This window comes from Rhinatrema bivittatum, chromosome 8 (assembly GCF_901001135.1).
Source record: "Rhinatrema bivittatum chromosome 8, aRhiBiv1.1, whole genome shotgun sequence".
Taxonomy (NCBI): Eukaryota; Metazoa; Chordata; class Amphibia; order Gymnophiona; family Rhinatrematidae; genus Rhinatrema; species Rhinatrema bivittatum.
This window is the reverse complement of record NC_042622.1, coordinates 152064613-152090276: the sequence shown is the minus strand read 5'-3', so window position 1 is coordinate 152090276 and position 25664 is coordinate 152064613. Positions and strand designations below refer to the sequence as shown.

Here is a 25664-nt window from a genome sequence, read left to right as displayed (position 1 = left end):
GCAATCCTTGAAATATCATCCCATTATCCAGGAAGTCAAAACATTCATGTTGACACCATCTATGCAGCCGTTATTTTATGTCCAGAATACAAGCTTCCCTGCCTGGGCCTTTATCCTTAACTGGGAGGATTGAGGAGAGTACCACCTGTGCACCTATCTGTTTTACCCTTTCTCCCATGAAGTAACTTTTGATACGACCTGCATTGCCAACATCTAGATCTGAGCCCTAGTGACCTCCATGCAGCACCTGAATTGAGACCACCCCCACTCTCACCTCCCTAGAGGCCCCCTAGTAACCCTCTGGCACATCTGGAGCTGAGTCCACACTCACTATCCATATGCTAGATACCTCACATGTATATGATGCTCTGAAAGTGAAGAGGGTGCACAGCAACTGCCAGACATTTTTGTTGTGCCGAGGTTTTGGCGCACCCCTTGGATGGGGAACAGATTAATTTCATGTTCCTCTCCCAGGGACACCAGGCATTAGATGTCCCTGGCAGTAAAATTAGGCTGGCAGGTTGGTGGTGGCATTTTTAATGGGCAACGCCCTTGCAGAACCAGAAGTTGTACATTGCAAAAGCATGCATATTATTGTATTATTGCACACACAGGTGGCACAAATGTACACAAAAGTGAACGTGCAACAATGAACTTCGATATACATGCATTTTACATCATGCACATGCATTTGCACACCATACAAAATACCTGTGCATTGGCACACTTCTATAATCATTTATAGGGGCATACGTGCACATGTTTGAAAGTTATCCTCTTAAGGGAAAATTTTCAAAAAGATTTAAATGCTTAAAACTGAGTTTTAAGCATTTGTAAATGCACTTTATGCATTTAGGTGGGCTTTTGAAAATTGCTACAAAAAATGCCATTGAATTGTCACTAGGTTTTACGTGCATAAGTTCAGTTTAACGAGTAAATGAGCTTTAAAAAATTGCTACAATTGTATGTTACATTTACATGCATAACTCCTTTGAAAATTATCTCCATAAAGTACTCCTATGCACATAAAACCTATTAACAATTCAATAGCATATAATCATACAAATTTTCAAAAGTGCATTTAGGCACATAAAACCCAGTTTTAAGCATGAAAATCCATTAAACCTTATCTGTTAAGTCTGTTATTTTTTTGTTCCTGCCCAAAGCATGCCCCCCCCCCCCCCTCCCAGGAATGTTTCACTTCAGCGTGCACACAATATAGAACTCTGCACATATTTTTTGCTGTTCTGAGTGAGGGCAATGTTGAGACAGTCAATTCACCCACATAAATTTCTTTGAAAATTGTCAAAGAAAGCAGGAGGACATGCTGAGCCTGTAGTTTGGCTGTAGCATCACCATAGCTCCAGCCGAGGGGGAGTGTTTTGGATCATGAGAATCCTCCTTGATGAAATTGGCTAGGTGAAGGTAAAAAGAAAGTTAGTAATTGTTATTGTTTTCCTGGTCTAGTGGTGCTCTCACCACCAAGGCCCAGGTTCAGTTCATAGCCAGTTTCTTTTGCTAGTAGTATGGAGAAATTACTACTTACCTGATAATTTCTTTTCCTCTATGAAAGACAGGTCAGTCCCAAGTGGGTTATGCACCTCTGCCAGTGGATGGAAACGGAATAAAAGCTGACATCACAGATATATAGCCCTGCCCCGACATCAGCTCGCCAGAGGTCTCCGGAAAAGCAAAACTGTGGACAAACTGATTATACTTGAAAATAATGATTAACAATCATGCTTCCAACCAATTGGGAACACTGAGCTAAGACAAAAAAATTAACATTCACTAAACTGAGGGGCTAGTTAAGACACTTACCTGTCTTCAAATGAATATTAGGAACAACACTCTGCAAGGTCTGTATCAAAAGAACAAACCAAAAGCAAAAATCGGCAGCCGAGGACGGTTTGGGGATTGGCCTGCCGTTTGGCAAATCTTGACAGGAGACAATAATCAAATTTCTGTCCACGATTCTGCCTGAGTCCTCATGGAATGCGGTCTAATCTGCTTCGGCAATGGGATCTTGGCATCTACATAGGCAGCTGTGATGATTCCTTAACCCAACGGGCTACAGTTGTCTGTGATTCCTATGAGGAAAGGCTAAAGAGGTTAGGGCTGTTCAGTTTGGAGAACAGACGACTGAAGGGGGATACGATAGAGGTCTTTAAAATCATGAGAGGTCTAGAACGGGTAAATGTGAATGAGTTGTTTACTCTTTCGGATAATAGGACTGGGGCACTCCATGAAGTTAGCAAGTAGCATATTTAAAACTAATTGGAGAAAATTCTTTTTCACTATACGTACAATTAAGCTCTGGAAATTGCTGCCAGATGATGTGGTTAGTGCAGTTAGTGTAGCTGGATTTAGAAAAGGTTTGGATAAGTTCTTGGAGGACAAATCCATTAACTGCTATTAATCAAGCTGATTTAGGGAATAGCCACTGCTATTACTGGCATCAGTAGCATGGGATCTACTTAGTGCTTGGGTACTTGCCAGGTACTTGTAGCCTGGATTGGCCACTGTTGGAAACAGGATGCTGGGCTTGATGGACCCTTGGTCTGACCCAGTATGGCAATTTCTTATGTTCTTATCATTTGGAAGCACTGGGTATTTTGTCTAAAGTTCTCTCCTGGTTCTCCTCCTTTCTCTCTCAGTAGCAATATCAGGTGATTACGGGGGATACTTCCTCCACGTTGCATCCTCTCAGCACAGGAGTACCTCAGGGCTCGTCTCTATCTTCAACCCTTTTTAACATTTACCTTATCCCGCTCTGTGCTGTTCTTGCTGATTTGGATGTCTCATTTAAACTTTATGTATATGATATACAGTTCTTTTTTCCTATTCTGTCTTTCACGTTAACATTGAAAAAACTATCAACCTGTTTGACAAAAATTAAGGAATGGATGCATAGCAACAGACTATCCCTGTTATCTCGGAGTCCGGCAGAGGAATTTCTGTCACATTTTAGTTTTGACAGACATACCATCCCAATTCAATTGAGTGCATGTAACTTTGGGGTTGTTACTGACTCTTCTTTGTTTATGCATCCCCACACTGATAAGTTAGTGCAGTTGTTCTATTATAAACTTCGTTTACTACAATCTTTAAAGCCATTACTCAGTTATTCTGATTTCTGTGCAGTTACACAATCTCTTGTGTTGCCATCACTGGATTATTGGAACCTGCTGTTCTTGGGTCTTCCCAACTCTTATTTACAGGCACTCTAGCTTGTACAAAACTCTATAGCTCAACTCATTTCCGGTACCCCATTGTGCAACCATATCTCCCCAGGCCTGGCTACCCATTAGCTGGCATATAAAGTTCAAAATGCTGATGTAGATCTTCAATGCTTTGCATGAACATGCTCCTCCTTGTTTGGCTTCAACTATTTGGAAATATCAATTGAATTGCTGACTCCGCTTTTCCTCACAACATTTACTTGAGATTTTTGGTTAGGTAAAACTTACTGAATCTAGGTAACACATTTTATGCATAGCAGTCTCTACTTTATGGAATAGCCTCCCTGAGGAGCTAAGATCTGAATCAGATCTGCTTTGCTTTAGAAAGCTTCTTAAATCTTATTATCTCATCAGCTTTCACTGACTGTCTTTCCTGGTTTTTGCCTAGGCCTTTTCTTTCCTTCCTGGGTTGCTTTCAATAGGTAAAGGGGGCAAAAAGTATTATAATTTATGGTTGTTTACTGGGTTATGTTATTGTTGAATATGTATGTTTTGTTGTAATCCATTGAGACTGGAGGATCAGCAGAATATACATTTTTAAAATAAAGAAAACAGATGCCTGAAATGACTTGCATGACATCAGTCCACTGAAGAGGTCATCAGGCCGGAGATAATGAAATACCGGCATAAAATAAGCAGGTTGCATAAATCATGGTGATGGGCTGGGTCTGGCCCCACAATCTTAATTTACCCACTCCTGACCTAGAAGGAAATGGTATCATTAGGAATAGCCATCTTGGATTTTGGGAACACAAGTCATGTCTCACAAAGCTATTAAAATTCTTTGAAATTGTAGCTAGGCACATGAATGCTGGTGAACCAGTCAACATACCGTATTTGGACTTTAAAATAACATTTAACAAAGTACTGCATGAGAGATTACTCTGAAAACTCACTGGCTATGAGATAGAGGGCAATGTACATTCATGGATCAGTAACTAGTAATCTATTCTAAATTATAATCTGCTTTGAGGCCATTTTGGAAAAAGGCGGAATATCAAATGTTTGGAAATGCTGTAAATAAGTACAACATGATGTGCTTTAGGAGAAAAAAATCCTAACTATCAAATTTGCGGATGATACAAAATTATTCAGAGTAGTTAAATCACAAGCGGATTGTGATACATTCCAGGAGGACCTTGTAAGACTGGAAAATTGGGCATCCAAATGGCAGATGAAATTTAATGTGGACAAGTGCAAGGTGATGCATATAGGGAAAAATAACTCATGCTGTAGTTACATGATGTTAGGTTCCACATTAGGAACTACCACCCAGGAAAAAGATCTAGGCAACATAGTGGATAATACTTTAAAATCGTCGGCTCAGTGAGCTGCGGCAGTCAAAAAAGCAAACAGAATGTTAGGAATTATTAGGAAGGGAATGGTTAATAAAACAAAAAATGTCATAATGCCTCTGTATCGCTCCATGGTGAGACTGCACCTTGAATACTGTGTACAATTCTGGTCACCGCATCTCAAAAAAGATATAGTTGCGATGGAGAAGGTACAGAGAAGGGCAACCAAAATGATAAAGGGGATGGAACAGCTCCCCTATGAGGAAAGACTAAAGAGGTTAGGGCTGTTCAGCTCGGAGAAGAGATGGCTGAGGGGGGATATGATAGAGGTCTTTAAGATCATGAGAGGTCTTGAATGGGTAAATGTGAATCGGTTATTTACATTTTTGGATAATAGAAGGACTAGGGGGCACTCCATGAAATTAGCATGTAGCACATTTAAAACTAATCGGAGAAAATTATTTTTCACTCAACACACAATTAAGCTCTGGAATTTGTTGCCAGAGGATGTGGTTAGTGCAGTTAGGGTAGCTGGGTTCAAAAATGGTTTGGATAAGTTCTTGGAGAAGTCCATTAACTGCTATTAATCAAGTTTACTTAGGGAATAGCCGCTGCTATTAATTGCATCAGTAGCATGGGATCTTCTTTGTGTTTGGGTACTTGCCAGGTTCTTGTGGCCTGGTTTGGCCACTGTTGGAAACAGGATGCTGGGCTTGATGGACCCTTGGTCTGACCCAGCATGGCATGTTCTTATGTTCTTAACTACCAGTACATGCTGCTGGGGTTCAATATGGGAAAAATGCTATTAGTAAAGGGACCTTGGAATTACTGTGGACCACACATGGTATGCAGCAGTGGCCAAAAAAGCCAACAGTATGTGAGGAATCATTTGGATAGGCATCAATGACAAATCCTAAGATATTAGCCTGCTTCTCTTTAGAGCTGTGAGACAACTACACCTGGAGTACTGCATATAGTTCTGGTCACTCCATCTCAAAAAAGGACGTGGTGGAGCTCTAGAAGGATGATGAGAAGGATGAATGGATTGGGGCATCTTTCATATGAAGAAAGGCTTAAACAATTTAGAGATTTTTAGCCTGGAAAAGAGAAGCCTGAAGGGGGATTGCTAGAGGTCTAGAAGAACATGCATGGAAAAATTAAACTACAAACAAGTGGTTGTTTATGCCATCCAGAAATACTAGAACCAAAGGCATTCATAGAAATTGTATGCTTGCAATTTCAAGACAAACACCAGAAAGTATTCTTCAGTCATTGGGTAGTTAAAGTGGAATCTGCTACCACCAACTGTAGTCACAGCAAGCAGCATAGAAATGTTTTAGAGACGTCTGGATGTATTTCTGGAAGACAAGGACATAAATGGATATTAGACATGGATGGAGGCTTCACACTTTTATAGATCTGTAGGGAATACTTAGATCAGGAATCCCCAAACTTTTTAAATGAAACAGCACATGCGACATTTCAATTCACAGAGGGGGTGGAGGGTTGTTCCTTGAAGTCTAGCCCTTTCAGTGATTTGAAAAGCTGTGGAAAAGGGGAGGCAGGCGGCAGGATTCCCACAGAGGTATGGCAGATAAGGTGTCAATAAAATTTTTCCTAGGAAGCTGGCAATCATGCTGCAGCCCTGGAAACACTGCCACCTGCCTCCCCCTACTTCACCATCTGGATCTGTCCCCTGGGAAAGTGAATGGCAAGAAGATGTGTTTGTGGCACATTCTCTCCCACTCACATTCCCCCATACACATTTGCTTTCTTCTTCCCTCTCCTGCACCTCAGTCCTTTCTCTCACTTCTTTTCCCTCTTCACACTCATTCTCTTCTTTACTCATGCTCCCTTCCTCTCACCCCTTGTCCATTTCTCTCATTTATGCTCCCTCCCCTGTCTTTCACCCCTCTCTGCTCCTCACTACTTTTCCTTCCTCTCACCCTTTTCCTCTCTTCTCACAGTCCCTTTTCCCTTTCTCATCCTCACTACTTCTCCTTTGCTCCCCCTGTTCTCTCTTTTAATTCATTCTCCCTCTGCCTCCTTTCTTCCCATCTACACCCTCTCCCTCTTACCTCTCTTCTCCTCCCACTCGTTGTTTTCTATCCTCACACCCCTTTCTCTCCTTTCAACCCCTCCCCTCACTCTCTCCTCTCCACTCTTACTCCTCTCTCTTCACCTCATAGGACTTATCTTCTGCTGGTGGAGGCTGGGGACCTCACCACTGCTTTCTCCTTGCTCTTTGTTTGGCTGCCAGGGGTTGGGAATCCTGCCAGCACTTCCTGCTTGATCTGCTTCTGTGCAAGATTTGCTGTTTCGTTGGCAGGGGTTGGGGACCCTGCGAACATTTTCTGCTTTCATTGCCTGTGAGTGGTGCAAAAAAAATAAAATAAAATTGTGCTCTGTGGGAAAATTTGGCTGTGGGCAGAGGAGTATTTGGGGAGCCGGACAAGATTGCTTTGTGGGCTGGATGTGGCCCAAAGGTCATAGTTTGTGGACCCCATGAATTACATGACCTCTGGTTTTTATCTGATAACTATAGGGCCACTGTAAGAGACAAATGTTGGGCTTGATGGCCCATTGGTCTGATCCAGTAAGGCTCTTCTTATATTTATATATATTCAGTAAGAACAATATAGGTAAATTGTGGTAGGAGGTATGTTTTTGTAATAATGAATTGTTGTTTATTTGATAGTGTCAATGCATTAAAGTGGCTGCGAAGTTCGAGTGCAACATATGAGTCACTCACATAAGAAACAAGTAACAAGCGTGGAAATAGTTCCTTCCCAATGAGGAGAGCTATCTTTTGATATAAATTATATTCAAGATTCCCCTGAAGAAACCGCCAGGCGAAACAAGGGCCCTGTCGGGAGCAATTATAAAGGATCATTTTGTCATCAGGATCCAATGAGATTGCAGGAGCAATTATAAAGGGTATTTTTGTCATTAGGATCCAATGAGATTGCATTAAAAATTGTGTTGGGGATGCATTAAAGAGATTAAAGACATCAGAGGTAGTAAATATTGAGTAAGAGGATAATATGAGTTCATATATAATTTGAATCAAAAAAGTAAATAGTGGGGGAGTTTTTGTTGCCACTTGTATTGAGTCATGAGATAGATATGATAGGGAGAATAATTAGAAGAAATATTTTGAATATTTGTGATAGTATTTATTTAATGAGAATTTTATGAGAATTTTAGGAGTGTGGTGTAAGTATGATTGAGTATGTATGGGTGTGAGAGAGATAATGTTTTAATTGCATTTTTAAACACTGTTTTTGATGATTTATATAACTAATGCTTGAGAAATGTGAATCATATCTTTGTATGAATTTTCTAAGAAAATAAAACTAAAATTTTTTTAGTATATAATAAGAGTTGTTGAAGTATGATAGCTAAAATTATGGAGAAAATTGTCAACAGACAACTTTCTGAATTCCTTGACGACAACAATATCCTCACCTCTAACCAATATGGATTCCGGAAGAAAAAAAGCACAGAATCTTTATTAGCCACACTAACGGACACCATTATCTTCAAGCTCGAAAAAGGCCAACCTTGTCTCCTCGCGCTTTTGGATCTTTCCTCAGCGTTCGACACCGTGAACCATCCCAGCTTACTACAACAACTAACAGACATCGGCATCACAGGAGCAGCTTTCAACTGGTTTAAGTCCTTCCTAGAGAACAGAACATACAAAGTTAAGATAAACAACAAGGAATCTCACCCCATCCAAGCCAAGATGGGGGTACCACAAGGATCATCACTCTCCCCCACCCTCTTTAACATTTACCTTCTTCCACTCTGTCATCTACTTACTAACCTCAAACTCACCCATTTCTTATACGCGGATGACATACAAATTCTCATCCCTATCACGGAGACCATACACGAAACCATGGCATACTGGAAAAAATGCCTCTCATCCATCAACGATCTTCTAACCAGCCTTAACCTGGTTCTAAACACCAACAAAACAGAAATCCTCATAATAGAACCGGATCATTCTGCCTTGCCAACATCCAACAACCCTCCAGATACCTCAGGATATGCCACTGCACCTCAAGTCAGAGATCTGGGAGTACTACTAGACAACAGACTCTGCCTCAATAAATTCATAAATAACACTACAAAAGAATGCTTCTTTAAACTACAAGTGCTAAAGAAACTAAAGCCCCTTCTACTCTATAGGGATTTCCGCACAGTTCTTCAAGCCATCATTCTCCCAAAAGTAGATTACTGCAACTCTCTCCTGCAAGGCCTTCCCGCATACACTACCAAACCACTCCAGATGGTACTGAATGCTACTGCAAGGATCCTTACCAATGCCAAAAAAAGGGACCATATCACCCCGATCCTCCAACAACTCCATTGGCTTCCCATAAAATACAGGATTCAGTTCAAACCTGTATGATGATTCATAAGGCCCTACATAATATCTCTCCACTCAACTTAACCTTCAAGCTTCAACTACACTCCTCTAACAAACCAACCAGAAGGGCATACCAGAACAGAATGAACACCCAACCTGCAAAATCTACCCTGAGGAAACGCGCTCTATCCACAGCGGGCCCGTCTCTCTGGAACTCCTTACCACCGGACCTCCGCCTTGAGTCGTGCCATACCACTTTTAAAGTGAAACTCAAGACTTGGTTATTCCATCAAGCTTTCCCAGAGAGCTAAGAGCAATAAGATCAACAACCATCATTTTTTTACAGCAATAATTTTATGTTTATATTACTTCAGTTTTATGTTCCATGTCGTTTTCTTTCTAAGTTGTTCTTAGTTGTTTTCACAATAGCTTGTAGTTTATTATAGATTACCCGTTCATTATTCACAATATGTTCCATGTAAACCGCCTCCCTGGCGATAGTTATCCATGTTAAATGTGAACCGGAGTGATATGTATTGTATACAGGAACTTCCGGTATATAAAAGCCAAAAATAAATAAATAAATAAATAAGTAATATGTGCTTGTACCCCACTCCTGAAGGAGCGGGGTACATATATATATATATATATATATATACATATATATATATATATATATATATATATGTATGTTTGAACATAGACTACAGAAACATCATTAGAAAAACAGTCCTGTGAAACAATTACAAAGAATCCTTTCTTGTGGACTGTGATCAACTATATCCCCTTTTTAATGAAGATATCTTCCATGTAACTCATTTGCAATTCACAAAGTATCTTTCTTGAAGTCCAGCTCTATTGCCAGTGTGTTATTGTTTCATTACAAGCACTTTGTATATACTTTGACAATGTTTTATGTTACTATTTGTATACCTGCTATAAATGCATACACTACAGAGAGTTTAGAAGCGGTGTGAATGAGGAATGATTGACTAGGGCAATTGATAAATATATGAGTATGTTAGTGGGCCAATTTTATTTTTTTAAATTATTTTTTGAATAATTTTGATATTCTTTGCCATTGTGTAATAAAGCTTGCAATATTAAGCATCTTTCAAATCATACAAAACATTAGTGGTGCTACTTACCCTATTTTAGGGTTCTCTGATGTTTTAGAATAGGGATGGGCAAAACTTTTTGACTGGGGCCACATTATTGGCTCCAATTTTTAACAGGGGCCAGGGGTCCTCCTTGATGTTCCTCAAATGGGTGAAGAGGGGGGAACCCCCTTGTAGCTCCCCAAGTTGGGGGGGGGGGGTGCCTTCAAACTCTTTGTGCCTTCTTAGATTTCCTTATCAGTAATAGGCTCTCTCCCTCTCTCCCATCCACATACCTCTCTCACTATCACTTATACACGTAATTCCCTCTCTCACTTCTTCTGCTGCAGACAGCAGCCTTGGGGCCTCTATTCTGAGATAGCTGCAGATAAAAGCTGACTACTAGTATCTTCACTGGAATATGTAACACAAGTCAGCCACAGTATCAGCAGTGCATGCTCCAGGCCCCATAGCCAGCATTCACCCTGCCAGACAATATCTCCCTCCTCCTCTGCCACTTAGGTCCCTGCCCCTCTCCAGCTTTTTACCTCAACACCAACATGCCCCACCATGGGGCATATGCCATCTGATGACATTACACATCAACCATTCTAGCTGAGGGACAGGTTGCTGTAGCCGGTGAGGTGGGCTCTGCCAGTGATATGAGGGCCTCCGGTTCCATTCAGCTGCCAGAAGGATGGGCTTTTCCAGTGGTCCCAGGCCTCCATTCTTCTTTGGCTGCTTACAGCCATTAGGCAAGCTTTTCTTAACCCACCAATTCCTCCCATGCGAAACTGCCTTCCTCTAGCAGCCCGCCAGAGGTGCAGTCTGACATCATCTGCGATGGCCCATGTTTTGTGCATCATTATGATACATTGTTAATGATGGAAGGCTACTCTGGCAAGCTACTGGAGGATGGTAGTGGGCCACATCCTACTGTGAATTACCAGGTGGTAGGCAAGCTGGAAAGATGGGAGAGATGGGGCCAGTTCTGACCTGTGGGCTGTAGTTTGCTAACCCCTATTTTAGAAACGTTTCTTAATTCAAATTGTTCTCCCTTTGCCAGCAAGACTTCATGCAAAGGAGAAATGGAGACAGGAAGCATCTTTTTAAAATTCTTTTGAAATCAGGAATACCAAATGATTAAGACAGCAAATGTTGTTTTGAAAGACTATGGAACAGTAATCAACTTGTGTTCATAGTAGACTGTTAATGAGCTTTGATGTTCCATGAGAAAGACTTTGATTGCCAGAGCTGTACTATTAGCTAGACTACACTGCCCCATGAGGATGTTTAGTGGGTAGGGGGTGTTACATTTGGTAGGTTGTGGGACAGCCATGCAACTAGCCACATGAACCCCAAGATGCCATTGACTGTCTGTTACGGCATGGATGCCACCAGGTCCTTTTTCCCCGGCACGCAATGCCATCCTCTAGGCACATGCATGCGATGCATTGGGCCTTTAAGGCTCCATGGCAGGAAAGCATCACCTGAATGCCTCCTGATGATGTCATGCAGCTGGGTATCTAAACCCAACTGTGTCTCCTCCAATTTGCCTCAGCAGCAGGTCTCCTGCCTTGTGTAGTCAGGACAGTGCGACCGGGTGTGCATACCGTGCAGTTCCACAGGGCGGCACACCCAGAGGGGGCAGTGGGTCGGTGGCAGCAAGAGAGGCTGTGGGGCCACCAGTGGAGCATAACCTGCTGGCAGCCAAAGAAAGAGGGAGACTGCTGGCTGCCAGTGCTGAACCTGCCAGTGGCCGAAGAAAGAGAAACGCTGCATGCCACCAACAACTGAAAGTGAGAGGCCCAGGTCTTCTTTTGTGCATGCGCCCGCGCACAACTTCCATTCCCCCCCATTAAGCAGGAAGGTCAATAGGACTGTTGTGGAGCTCATTCTACTATAGAAACATAGAAACATAGAAATGACGGCAGAAGACACAGGAAGTGTGCTGGCCCCACCTTTAATGGGACTTCCTCTCCAAGCCCTATAAAAGGGCTGCTCCATCAGTCTGTCGTTGCCTTGCATCTGAGTGACATCTCTTCTGGAGGCTCCTGCCTGCCAGAGCCTTGTAAGGTCTTCTGTTCTTCGTGGAGCTCCTCGTCTCATCTGCCTTCGTATCATGTCTTCATGTCTTGATGTCTTGCCTGAGGTCCCGGTCCATGTTCTGATGTCTCATCATGATTCTCCATGTCCTGATGTGCCTGCCTTCCAGGATGTTCTTCCCTGCGTCTTCGTCTGGTGCTCCTAAGCCTTCTGTTCCTGTAGAGCTGTGGTTCTCGGATGATGTCGTGCCTGAGAATGGAGCGGCCTGCAGGTGGGATTGGTCCCTGTGCTCCTGAGCCTCTGTTCCCGCCAGTCATAGGTGAAGCTTCGGATGACATCGGCTCTGTCATTGGAGTTCCTCCTTGCCTGGATCTTCCCCATGCTTGTCCCGCTCTCCTCGTGGTCCGTGACCAGCCTCTTAGGGCTGTGTAGGGCGCGTAGTGGGACAGGGTGGTCCGCGACTCAGTTCCGTGGGTGGGCTGAGTAGGGCGCGTTGAGAGACAATGCCAGTGTCCTTCCTCCCAGCTATTGTCAAGTTCCAAGTCTCGTCCGTGATGCCGTTGCATCAACCCAAGTGTCTTCGTCCGTGATGCCTTTGCATCCATCATAGTCCTGTCTATGCGTCAAGGCCTCCGCCTGCCCTCAACCTCAGGCCAGGCCTGCTGCTTCATGCTGTTCCACGCAGCAGGTCCGAAAGGGCTCGGAATGGTCAGAGGACCATTCAACTTCCAACATCCTTGGGTGTTGGCCATGGGAGCTTGCAGGCCTGGCAGAGGGTTAGCTCGTCAGCCGTGCTGAACCATGTCAACCCACGGGTCGGTCCTGAACGCGTCTGGGGCCGGGCTGAGGCCCAAGAGCACACTAAAATACCTGAGTGTAACACCACAGGAGTGCATGTAAACATAATATGCATGTTATAAGTGTTATTATTGCCTCAGAAGACTGTACTTTTGAATGTTATTTTTCATGTAAAATTTGTTATAAATACACAATTTAATTGTGTGTCTGTAAAGGGTGTGAGTGTGTGTATGTGTGTGGGGAGGTGGCATGTGTGCAAGGCTGTAAGATTTGCCTAGGGTACCTCATACCCTTCCCTATCCATGGGTTCTGGGGTGGGGGGGGGGGGCATGTAAGTTTAAAAAAATATAGATTGCAGGATGGAACTGGGCTTTATTTGATGGGCCTGGGATAGATACTGAATGAATCGGGGGGCGGGGGGGAGGGGGCAGTACAGTAATTTTTTGCACAGGTCAGCAAAAAAGCTAGCACTGGTCCTGTGTGTAGTTTATGTTGCTTACATTCCTGCTTGCCTTGCCTCTCCAGCCTGCCCTGCCTTGTTTCATCCAGCCCAGCCTTACTTTGTCTCATCCAGCCTGCTCTACCTTTTCTTGCCTCTCCAGCCTGCCATGTCTCATCTCATCTAGTTTGCTTTGCCTTGCCTTACCTTATCCAGCCTGCTTTGCTTCATCAATCCCCTTGCCTTTTTCCTGTCTTCTCCTTCGATTGATTTCAGGATTGACTCTTGCCTGGACCTTGACTACTCTGGCTCACCACCTGCCATTGACCCTTGCCTGGACCTCGATTATTCTTGCTTGCTGCCTGCCTCTAACCTTTGCCTGGACCAGGATCTTGTTGCTTGCTGCCTGCCCCAACCTAGCCTGGACCTGGACCCTGTCTCTTCTTACCGTGTAGGACTTTTGCCTAAGCCCTGTTGCCCCCCCCCCCCCCCGGACTCAAGGGCTCAATGTGTGGGAAAGGGGCTGGTAAAGGTGAAGTTACAGGCCCTGCCTTGCCACTGGATATTCTCGTCAGCTGTCAGTGTGGGCCTAGGGGGTTCACTCCCTAGGCTGTGTCAACCACACCATAGCACTAAGGATCCACCTTCCTTTCAGGGGAAAGATATATATTTTTTTTTATAGTAGCAGATACTGCTTGAATTTGAGCTGATGAATGAGATACCTTTGCATCATAGATTAGGTAAGTGATGCATTATATATTCATCATGTTAGCCAGTAAAAGATAAGGGTTTAAATTTTAACAAGGCTTCTTAATTATGTATATAAAAATGAGTCTGTCTTTGAGAGGGACACAGAGAGAAAGAGAGATACAGGGATGTAGTCATGAATTGCAGCTTCCAGTTTGCTGCTGATAACTAAGGAAAAGCAGTTTCTGGTACCTGGAAGTTTTCTTGTAGTTAATTACCCTGAAGAAAATTACTTATCGAGTAGTACTGAAACAGATAGTGTGTTATTTTGTAGTATGGGCAAATAGGGTGATTTTTATATATTTTCTGTTTTTGTTTTATTTCAAACTAGGTAAATGGTATTAATATATGCCTGTATTTCATGAGTGGTATGCAAACTTAGTTTTAAGGGAATTTTCAGAAGATTTGTCATGAGTTCATTCAGAATAGAGGGAATTTTTATTTTGTTTTTGAGATCATCTGGTCCATGCATACTGTTTTAATCACCCATCTAAACTGCAGAGAATTTGTCTAAAGTATTCATCAATCACGTGAGACTGAACTCAGAAATCATATGCAAATATTCTGGCCAGAATTTAGATGGGAATTTTGAGAACTCATTTTTGTAATTTGCTGAGATATAGGGCAAGGTTAATGATTTCCCACTATAAATGGCTGTGACACTGTGGGAGCGGCCCTTGACTTGCTAGAGGACAGAGCAGTCTGGATGTCAGCCTTGCTTCATTTAAATTTTTATTATTTACACAAAAACAAAAGCAGAAAAACTCCTGCTTATCTCAGCAGTGCTTAAATCAAACAGTAGCAGTAAGACAAATAATTTTAGCATATTCTCTACTTCCTCCTCCTACCTGGAGCCTGGGCATTCTTTCTTATTCCCATCCTTAAGAAACACTCTATGATCAAGATTTCCTTCTAGGCTATGCCTTAAGATGGACCAGGCTAATTGCCTGGTCCTGGTCTTTTAAGGAGTCCTGATATATATACTTTTTTGCATACCTTCCCAGGTTGAGTGCTTGCCCTTACCAGGGTTACCTCCCTGGAACAGGAATCACCTTCTGGATTGCCCTTAGCTACTTGATGTTTTACCTCTTTCTTCATTATAATTCAAGGGGAAGTTGGATAAAGGCCTTTGGACTCATGGACTGGCTTCCTATCTACCCTGTATTTCCAGCAGACTTAACTGGCTCATCTTCTCTTTTGATACTCTTAAAGCTATCCATGTTACTCTTCATTTCCCCTTCTGGTGGAACTATGGGACCATGGCATTTTTAGTGAACCTCCATGGGACTCTCTCCATGGCAGTCCCTAAATACTTGGACTGACTGAGCTTTCTCCTCTGACATTACCCATCATGGTCTGAATTTTGTAGGTTCCCTGATATATATATGTTTCAATTTTCTAACAGGGAGGCCCCTGAGAGAGATTCCTCACTATGAGGTAGATCTTCAAAAGTACGCTGGATTTTATAAGATACGTGCGTAGCCGCGCGTATCTTATAAAATCCGGGGTCGGCGCGCACAAGGGGGTGCACATTTGTGCAACCTGCGAGCGCCAAGCCCAGCGCGCGCTGCCTGTTCCCTCCGAGGCCGCTCCGATTTCGGAGCGGCCTCGGAGGGAACTTTTCTTCGCCCTCCCTTCCCCTATCTAACCCCCCCCCCCTTACCTTTGTCGGCAAAGTTACGCCCCCGGGCCGGCACCACGCCCCCGGGCCCGCCCCCGAAACGCCGCGGCCTGCCCCCGAAACGCCGCGTCGTTTCGGGGACGCCCCCGGACACGCCCCCTCCCGCCCCTTTTCGAAAGCCCCGGGACTTACGCGCGTCCTGGGGCTTTACGCGCGCCGGTGGCCTATGCAAAATAGGTGTGCCGGCGCGCGAGGGCCCTGCGCGCGTAAATCCGGAAGGATTTACGCGCGGCCCTTTTAAAATCCGCCCCTATAGTCTGAGCTGGATAAGTAAGCTTGCTCCAGAGAGTCTCTGGATAATCGTATCCCAGAACTACAGGGTATGGCAGCCTGGAAACTACTCCTACTTCTGTGCTGGCTTGTTCTGCTGGGATCGTCAGAAAGACTTGGCTGGTCGGGTGCTGTCATTGGTCACCAAGCAAGGGTCACCATCTTCTTATAGTTGACTTATCTTCTCTTGAGTAACTCTTTCTGGATGAGAGTCTTTACAATTCCTAAGTCTAGTAGGACTTCTATGGGAGAGACATCCAGTTCTACTGGAACCACAAAAGTGGAGAACCCTAAGCAGGGGCTTTCTATAAAGTTGCACAAATATGGAGTCATCCCATTTACATCTATAGCTCACTTCTGGCCCAAAGACAGTTGCTGGTGAAGTGATCTCTCTCTCTCTCCACAGCTGAAGCATAGTGGCAGACCCAGATCCCATCACCGGTGTCATGCTTTTGGATTGCAGCTTCCTGATCCCAGTGGGGACAGTCTCTTAGATAGTCTTGGTTGATCTGGCATCGACTAGGCCTAGTGGAAGGCATCAGCTTCTTCTAGGATGGTCTCCAGGGTGGGTGCTGATATACCCACTTTCACATAGATCAGTCCAACCCATCCAGTAGAATCAGTTTGGCTACTTCAGCATTTGTCTTCCCTTCAGGCTGTAGCCATTTCCAGCCTACATTTTTTAGCTAGTAGAAGAGGCTTTGTGGACTCACCCCAGGTTGAAGGACTCCTCATCGAAACTGCTGCTGGTATACTTCTAGGGTGCACCCAGTTTTGACCTCTGTGAAGGTGGCCCTTCCATATGGGTTAGCAGTTGGAAGGCAGCCTGGCTGCTGCCTGTAAACAAATTGCATAGGTATGTGGTCCATGTGGATTTGGGCTAGCCTGCCAAGAAACAGTTGGGGGTCTTTTCTTGACATCAATTTAAGTATTACTGGAGACAGAAGGGGCAGCTGGGCTATAGCAGCTTGTTCAGATTATGTTATTTGAGTCAGTAATATTTGTTGCTGATTGACAGTGACAGTTATTGCTTGTACTGCTAGTTACTGGGTATACTGTGTCTGTACAATTCTCTGTAGTTGCTGTTGACCCTCTATGAGCATACAGTAATTGCTCCATGTTGATTTAATATACTCTGGTGCAGCAGAGGCTTTGCTCTTCCTAGCGAGCCACTGCCCTGGTTAGGAACACAAGCAAAAAAAAATAATCTTTCTCTTTTGTCTCAGAGGAAAGGGGAAAAAAAAGGTAACACGTCCAGTTCATTTCCCTGTCTGTCCCCTGTATTTAGTTCCTTGCTGCTCCTGCAAGGAGGCCCAGGGGATAAAAAAACATCCTCACTTTTTTTTTCATTGTGGGTCTCTGTTCTATGCTAGCACTAGAGAAGAAACCTCACTGCTATCACCATATGTAACACCTGATCCTTGGCTTGCCAGAGGGTAGAGCAGTCTGGGCTGAGCCTTGCTTCACTGAAATCTTTATTATTTACACAAACCAGAAAAATACCTGCTTACCTCAGCAGTGCTTAAATCAAACAATAGCAGTCACAAGTAGACAGTTTTAGCATATTCTCTGCTTCCTCCTCCTGCCCAGGTCCTCTGTGTTCCTTCCTGGTCCTGCTCTCTTATTTCCTTGCTTAGAGAAGCATCCTATGACCAGGATTCCCTTCTGGGATGTGCCTTAAGTTGGACTAGGCTAAGTGTCTGATCCTGGTCTTTTAAGGGAATCCTGATATAAATTCCTTTACAACTACCAAAACTTACATTTTCTTATTTTCCAATGTTAATAAATTATTATTTTTATTTTTTTTTACTGGGAGTAAAGAGGTGTTTTACCCTTGGAAAAATGCCTTCTGAAAAGGGGTGCAAGGGGTGCTACCAGTGGATGGAGTTAGGGTGAGCCTCCAAAAGTACACATGGGGATTTCATTTTTAAATCGCCAAGCATACTTTTTAAAAAAAAAAAAATTATTTCTCAGAATTTTCAAAAATTACAATCAAGCATTCTTGACAGCAATACTGGCCGCAACCAATTCTTAGTCCACAATACATGAGGAAAGGTTCCACACATTTTTAAGCCAGTTACAATCACAACAGAAATAACTAAGTAATAATAGACGATCAACTAGGATAACCATACTAACTGTCACTTAGAGTTACCAGCTATTTCACTAGGGGAGGTATCAATAGTTCCTGTAGTTTGTTTTTCCATAATAAATCTCTGCAGATGGGACAGTTGGAAGAAACAATATTTCACCTTTTTATATATTATATCACATTTACATGGATATCTTAACTTAAATAACGCACCCATTTGCAACAATTTTGACTTAAATGTAAGAAATTCTTTCCTCCTATTCTGGGTTTCCCTCGTCACATCCGGAAACATTCTAACCTCCATCTGGCAAAATTTCTCTTTAATATTACGAAAAAAGAGTTTTTGAACCCACTCTTTGTCTGTTTTCAATAAAAAGGATATTATCATAGTTGCAGGTTGGGCTTTTTCTAAACCAGTGGATTCAAGAATATCAGTTATATTCAATGGTTTTAAAGATTGATCATGATCCTCTTTTCCAGATGACTTTTTCATAGAAGGTGCATAATATACCTGGGACAGTGGGGGTAACGCTTGTTGTGGAATTATTAAAAATTCTAATGCGAATTTATTCCACATTTCCTTCGCTGACAGACTTACCATTTTAGGAAAGTTTCTCAGTCTTAAATTATTGCTTCTTGTTTGATTTTCTAAATTCTCTAATTTTCTAGTCAAACATTGATTTTCCTTCATTATTAAACCATTTTGGTTGTTTAATTTTTTTATTTCTTGGGAGTTTTTTCCAATTTCTAAATCTCTCCTTTTATCATCAGAAATTATTTTATTCACTTTAATTTCAATTTTTTCCATATTTTTTACTAATGGTTTTAATTGAAGAGATACATTTTTGTCTAACACAACAAGCGTTTCCCAAATTACTTCAAGTGAAAATGTATGTGGTCTCACAATAGGTATCATTTCAAATTTCTCGCTTTCTAAGACAGGATCTTGAGATATATCCCCTATCACAGCTGCCCCTTCTAATCTTTCTGCTACCGGAACCTCAGACGTTTCCAGAGGACCCTCCGTATTGTCACACTTTTCCAGGGACAACACAGTGTTCTCTGTAGGTTCGGATCTTGAAGTAGCAGGATTGTCAGTGGGTACTCTACAATCCGGGGATAAAGAGATCTCAAAGTCACGAGGGTTTGCATTGCCTTCCTGCATTCCGTCAAGCGACAATCCACCTGGTATCATGGGAATCCTTCTGATATGGGCATCCATAGGGCCCAGTATCGGACTGACTAATTCTCCTTCCATAACAGTTCTCTCTTTTGCCCTCCGTTTCCGGGCAGAGTGAGGCATAATATTAGAATCAGAAAAAAGAAAAAAAAGAAGGGGACTTAGCTGAGTTGAAAGTCTCTCCTTTTTCCTCACGTGGGATCTTTGAAGGTGGGCTGCTGTAGAATGGAATTAATGCAAAGTTCCCTGCATCTCCCTGCGATTCCCTGCGAAGCCCGAAAGCCGCGTGCCCCTTAGGTGCGCACGGCTTTGGCTGTGCGCCGCTAACAGCTTGATGTTATAGGGCTGCTTCCAGGTCCGCCCTCTGTCAGAGAAGTCACGTGGTACAAGGAAAACTTCAGGGCACTGAGGCTCCTCTTACCCCGGCAAGAGAAATGGTAGGCAGTCCTTCCCCTCTCAACCCGAAGGGAGAGTACAGCAGCCCGATGTTATAGGGCTGCTTCCGGGTCCGCCCTCCGTCAGAGAAGTCACGTGGTACAAGGAAAACTTCGGGGCACTGAGGCTCCTTTTACCCTGGCAAGAGAAATGGTAGTCAGTCCTTCCCCTCTCAACCCCACCAAGCATACTTTACCCCATGTGCTTTGCACCTGTAAAGTAGACAGGGTAAAGAATCTCCATCAGAGCTGGCCCACCTCTGGATTTTTAGAGAAACTTCATGTGGAGTTTCCATTTGAAAACTGGCTTCCAGGCCTGTAGGCATGCAAACTACCTTCAAGGACTGCAAATTCCCCCCAAAACAATAATGCAGCGATAGACTGATAATTTGGCAGGCCTAAGGTTAACAGAGGCTGCCACATACATATATTAGCTTCATTTGGCTGAGGTTGAAGAGAGGGGTGAGAAATATGTGGGAGAATGAACTTTCTCTCACACACACACACACATGCTCACACACTCTTTTTGACACATAGGGAAAGGGACGTTGAGAGAGACTGCTCCTCAGCTATTCAGGACAAGATGGAGGTATTGAGAGTCTCTCAGTTCCCCCATTCTGTTCTGAGCTAGGACAGAGTTAGTGTTTTTCTATTATAAACTGCAAAAATCACATTTTCTTATTTTTCCAATGCTAATAAATTATTTTTTTTGCTATAATGCCATGTGGTTCTGTTTCCTATGGAGTATAAAAATCTAAATGTGTTATGTTAATGTTCATGCACTGATTTTGCTTATATTACTTGTAATATTTTTTTTTAATTTTTCTGCTCCAGCCTTACCTCCACACCTCTGGGAGAAGCTTTAGTTGTGTGTACTTGTTACACAAGCCCATTCAAAATCACATAGCTGAGAGGAAAAGTTATTTATGTGGCCCCCTCCCATAGGTGGGGGTTTACATATACCTCACCATTTAGTTCACACTTTTCCAACTAGAGAGTTAAAGGCATGTTATAGAGACTAGTATTTATAACACAGATATATATAGATAAATAGCTATATAAATACAGTACATAAATAAATAGAAAAATATAGATTAAAGAAAAAGCAAAAAATCATCCAATGAGATCAGTGTCTATTTCTTTACTTGATAAAATCCAGCGTGTGGAGAAGGACGCACCATGACTGGGATTTCTCAGAAGCATCAGAGATTCCTTAGAGACCGTATAGAAAACAACTCGGTCACTTCGGTGCCAGGCATTGGAATAATCCTGGGTCATCGTCTCATTATCAAGGATTGTAAAACAGTGAGTACCATCTATTAATGCAAGATTTATTGCTAGTGCTACTGTGTTTGGACTCACATGGGAGCCGATGTAATAAGTGGCACTAACATTAGTGCAGGTTTTTACTTTCATTTTAGTGCGCTTGCTTCTGGTGTAAGTTAACTTTGATATATAAAAGGGGTTTTAACTTCTGAAAAATGCGTGCTAAAAGTGTAGTAAAAACCTGTGCTCAGATTAGCATCGTGCATGCAAATCCCATGCAAAAGAAGGCATTAACTATTCCTCAGCAATGCAGGGAGGTGTTTTAAAGAGAAGACAGTTTAAAGCACATTTTCTTAATGCTGGAAATTTAATTCCTGGATCAGAGCAGAAGTAAAAGGTATCTCACATTTCTGGTTGCCATATTATGCTATTGCTTCCCAGTATGTGTTACGACTGTCGCTGCCCGACGTCTCCACTCCGCCCTCCCTACCTCTTTGGTGACTTCTCCCGCGGTTGACGGACGTTTGGCTGCTGTGGCGTCTGCCTGCCGTCCTCTCCGGCGTCCCCGGTCCGGCTTGGGCGCTGCCTCCCACCATGCTGTCCAGCTGCCTTAGGGCGCGCGCGCTGCGTGACCCTGCTTCAAATACTTTCTTTGGCGCGAACCTCAGGGGCATCCCCCTGTGATGACGTCACACATCCCGGATACAAAAAGCCTACACTACTGCTAGCTAATCGAGTTAGCAAGGACAGGTATTCGTACTGGAACTCCTTACAGATGGGATTCGCTCTCCATACCTAGCTACTCTGCCTCTCCATTATTGGACTTACTCTATTTGGGGTACCCGCTCCTCGGGGACCTCTCTCTTCTCTTTTAGGTCGCTGTTTGGAACCGGTACTCACTCCTCGAGGGCCCATGTTCCTGGACTCGCTGCCTGAACTCCACTTCTGCCTGGAAGATACCGCTGCCTACACCATCAGTGAGTTACCACCTACTTCTCTCAGAGCTGTTCCCTGGAACCAGATACTCGCTCCTGAGCCTGAGGGACTACAAGCCCAGCCGGGCCTCATCTCTGCTCACTACTGCCACCTCTGTTGGCTCCTCAATACTGTTAATAAAAGATCTACCTGTGTTGTGTGTCCTGAGCTGAGCCTGACCTGTGGCCCCTCACGGGACTTCCCCCCGTGGGCATGGTCAGCAGCCACAGTGTCCAAGAGTCCACCCAAAACCTTACAAACAATAACAGATTGCTAACTCCATGGATCTGGCACAGCTCAATGCCATGCAGGCCATTCTGGGCCTGGCCCGGCGCATTGTTGAACAGCAAGACACGTTGGAGAAACTCACTTCAGCGTTTCATCAGCTGCACACACAGAAGACCCAAGGCACTAATTCCAGCAATGAAGGTCAGTTACATGAAGTAACTTTAAAGACTGTTGTACCGCTGGCTGCTCCTGTTCATTTCTCGGGAGAGATTCAGACCAGGGTTTTTTTAAACCAGTGCTGCATGCATTTTGCATTACAGCCTTCTCAGTTCTCCACAGCTTTTTCCAAGACTACTTACATTCTATCTTATCTTGATGGAGGGGCCTTGTCTTGGGCCTCTACACTGTGGAAACGCAAGGATCCTATTTTGCAGGACATAGATGGATTTTTGGACTTATTTAAATCCGTTTTCGATGATCCTGCTCGAGTGACCGTTGCCGGTTCTGCTGTAGTAGACCATTCATAGTGGCGACGAATGGAAAACAGCCTTCAACACTCGAGACGGCCATTTTGAGTACTTAGTTACGCCTTTCAGCCTGTGCAATGCACCCACTATATTTCAGAATATGATGAACGACATCCTGCGGGACCTGCTGTACAAGAGTGTCGTGGTATACCTGGATGATATCCTGATATTTTCCCAGGATTTGCCCACTCATCTAGAGGATGTCAAGCAAGTACTATGCCGACTCCATGAACACCGGCTTTACGCCAAACTCACCAAGTGCGAATTTCATAAAGACTCAGTGCCTTTTCTTGGCTATATCGTGTCTAAAGTTGGCTTCCAGATGGACCCTCAAAAGCTCGAGAGTATCAAAAATCGGTCCCAACCTACCAGCCTGAAGGCCCTGAGATGATTCCTGGGGTTTACCAACTATTATAAAAGCTTTATAAAGAACTACTCTTCTTTAGCAGTACCCTTGACTGCAATGACCCGCAAGGGTGCCAATGCTTCAAAATGGACTGCGGAGACCATTTCCGCGTTTGAGAAACTAAAGACTGCCTTTTCCATGGAACCATGCTTGCAGCATCCTGACCCCAACAAGCCCTTTATCGTAGAAGTTGACGCTTCAGATGTTGGCATGGGGGCTGTATTGAGCCAGACTGGAGACTCTAAAGCCTTACGTCCCTGCTCTTTCTTCTCACGACGTTTCTCCCCAGCAGAGAAGAACTATGGGATCGGTGATAAAGAGCTCTTGGCAATAAAGCTTGCATTCGAGGAATGGCGGCCTTGGCTCGAAGGCAATCAACATCAAATAACCGTATTCACGGACCACAAAATCTAGAGTATCTCCGCCAAGCGGATGTTTGGCTGCCACAGCGTCTGCCTGCCGTCCTCTCCGGTGTCCCTGGTCCAGCTTGGGCGCTGCCTCCTGCCATGCTGTTAAGCTGCCTTAGGTCATGCGTGCCGCATGGTCCTGCTTCAAATACTTTCTTTGGCGCGAACCTCAGGGGTGTCCCCCTGTGATGACGTTGCGCATCCTGGATACAAAAAGCCTACACTACTGCTAGCTAATCGAGTTAGCAAGGACAGGTATTCGTACTGGAACTCCTTACGGATGGGATTCGCTCTCCATACTTATCTACTCTGCCTCTCCATTATTGGACTTACTCTATTTAGAGTACCCACTCCTCGGGGGCCTCTCTCTTCTCTTTCAGGTCGCTGTCTGGAACCGGTACTCGCTCCTCGAGGGCATATAGGGAAAAATAACCCTTGCTGTAGTTACACGATGTTAGGTTCCATATTAGGAGCTACCACCCAGGAAAAAGATCTAGGCATCATAGTGGATAATACTTTAAAATCATCAGCTCAGTGTGCTGCAGCAGTCAAAAAAGCAAACAGAATGTTAGGAATTATTAGGAAGGGAATGGTTAATAAAACAGAAAATGTCATAATGCCTCTATATCACTCCATGTTGAGTCCGCACCTTGAATACTGTGAACAGTTCTGGTTGCCACATCTCAAAAAAGATATAGTTGCGATGGAGAAGGTACAGAGAAGGGCAAGCAAAATGATAAAGGGGATGGAACAGCTCCCCTATGAGGAAAGGCTGAAGAAGTTAGGGCTGTTCAGCTTGGAGAAGAGATGGCTGATGGGGGATATGATAGAGGTCTTTAAGATCATGAGAGGTCTTGAACGAGTAGATGTGACTCAGTTATTTACACTTTCGAATAATAGAAGGACTAGGGGGCATTCCATGAAGTTAGCAAGTAGCACATTTAAGACTAATCGGAGAAAATTCTTTTTCACTCATCGCACAATAAAGCTCTGGAATTTGTTGCCAGAGGATGTGGTTAGTGCAGTTAGTGTAGCTGGGTTCAAAAAAGGTTTGGATAAGTTCTTGGGGGAGAAGTCCATTAACGGCTCTTAATCAAGTTTACTTAGGGAATAGCCACTGCTATTCATTGCATCAGTAGCATGGGATCTTATTTTCTTCAAATGTTCCTATCAAATTTCTCTCTTTCCCTATCCTTCCCTATCCTTCCTACTGCTGTCCTCTCTCCTCTTTCATTGTTGCTCCCCCTTCCCCATCCCTGTTTATTGTATTTCACTCTCTTGTTATTTTTGTTACAGTGTAAACCGGCATGATGTTCCGACGAATGTCGGTATATAAAAATCAATCAATCAATCAATCAATAAATAAATAAATCTTTTTTGTGTTTGGGTACTTGCCAGGTTCTTGTGGCCTGGTTTGGCCATTGTTGGAAACAGGATGCTGGGCTTGATGGACCCTTGGTCTGACGCAGCATGGCAATTTCTTATGTTCTTATGTTCATGTTTCTGGACTCGCTGCCTGAACTCCACTTCTGCCTGGAGGATACCGCTGCCTACACCATCAGTGAGTTACCATCTAGTTCTCTCAGAGCTGTTCCCTGGAACCAGGTACTCGCTCCTTGAGGGCCTGCTTCTATTCCAGCTTCTGTGATCCCTACCGAGAGAAACCACTGTTTGAGTACTCAACCTACGAGGCTCTATTCCAGAACCCTGCATATACTTCATTGTACTCACTATCTCAGTTTCTCTTCACTACAGCACAGCCATTGTGGGATCACTGTTCCAGATCCTGAGGGACTACAAGCCCAGCTGGGCTTCATCTCTGCTCACTACTGCCACCTCTGGTGGCTCCTTAATACTGTTAATAAAAGATCTATCTGTGTTGAGTGTCCTAAGCTGAGCCTGATCTGTGGCCCCTCACGGGACTTCCTCCTGTGGGCGTGGTCAGCAGCCACAATGTCCAAGGGTCCAACCAAAACCTTACAAACAATAACAGTATGTTAGTGTCTAGCTGCTTCTACCACACTGGGCACAGCAACAGAATAACTTTGGCCACCAGAAATGTGAGTTTGTTTCACCTTGGACCCAGGAGTTTAATTTCCAGTGCTCTCAGGGTGGTCATAAGAACATAAGAACATGCCACACTGGGTCAGACCAAG

At 43.7% G+C, this 25664-nt stretch overlaps 1 protein-coding gene across 1 annotated transcript in view; it reads left to right on the top strand.

The window, feature by feature from the left end:
- The window catches only part of LOC115097951 (barrier-to-autointegration factor-like), a 79331-nt gene that overhangs the window by 12436 nt on the left and 41231 nt on the right, over positions 1–25664 (top strand). Inside the window, exon 3 of the mRNA XM_029614141.1 lies at positions 20859–21004. Within this exon, the coding sequence (XP_029470001.1) occupies positions 20879–21004 (126 nt within the window). The 5' untranslated portion in view covers positions 20859–20878. The remainder of the gene's footprint in view (positions 1–20858; positions 21005–25664) is intronic.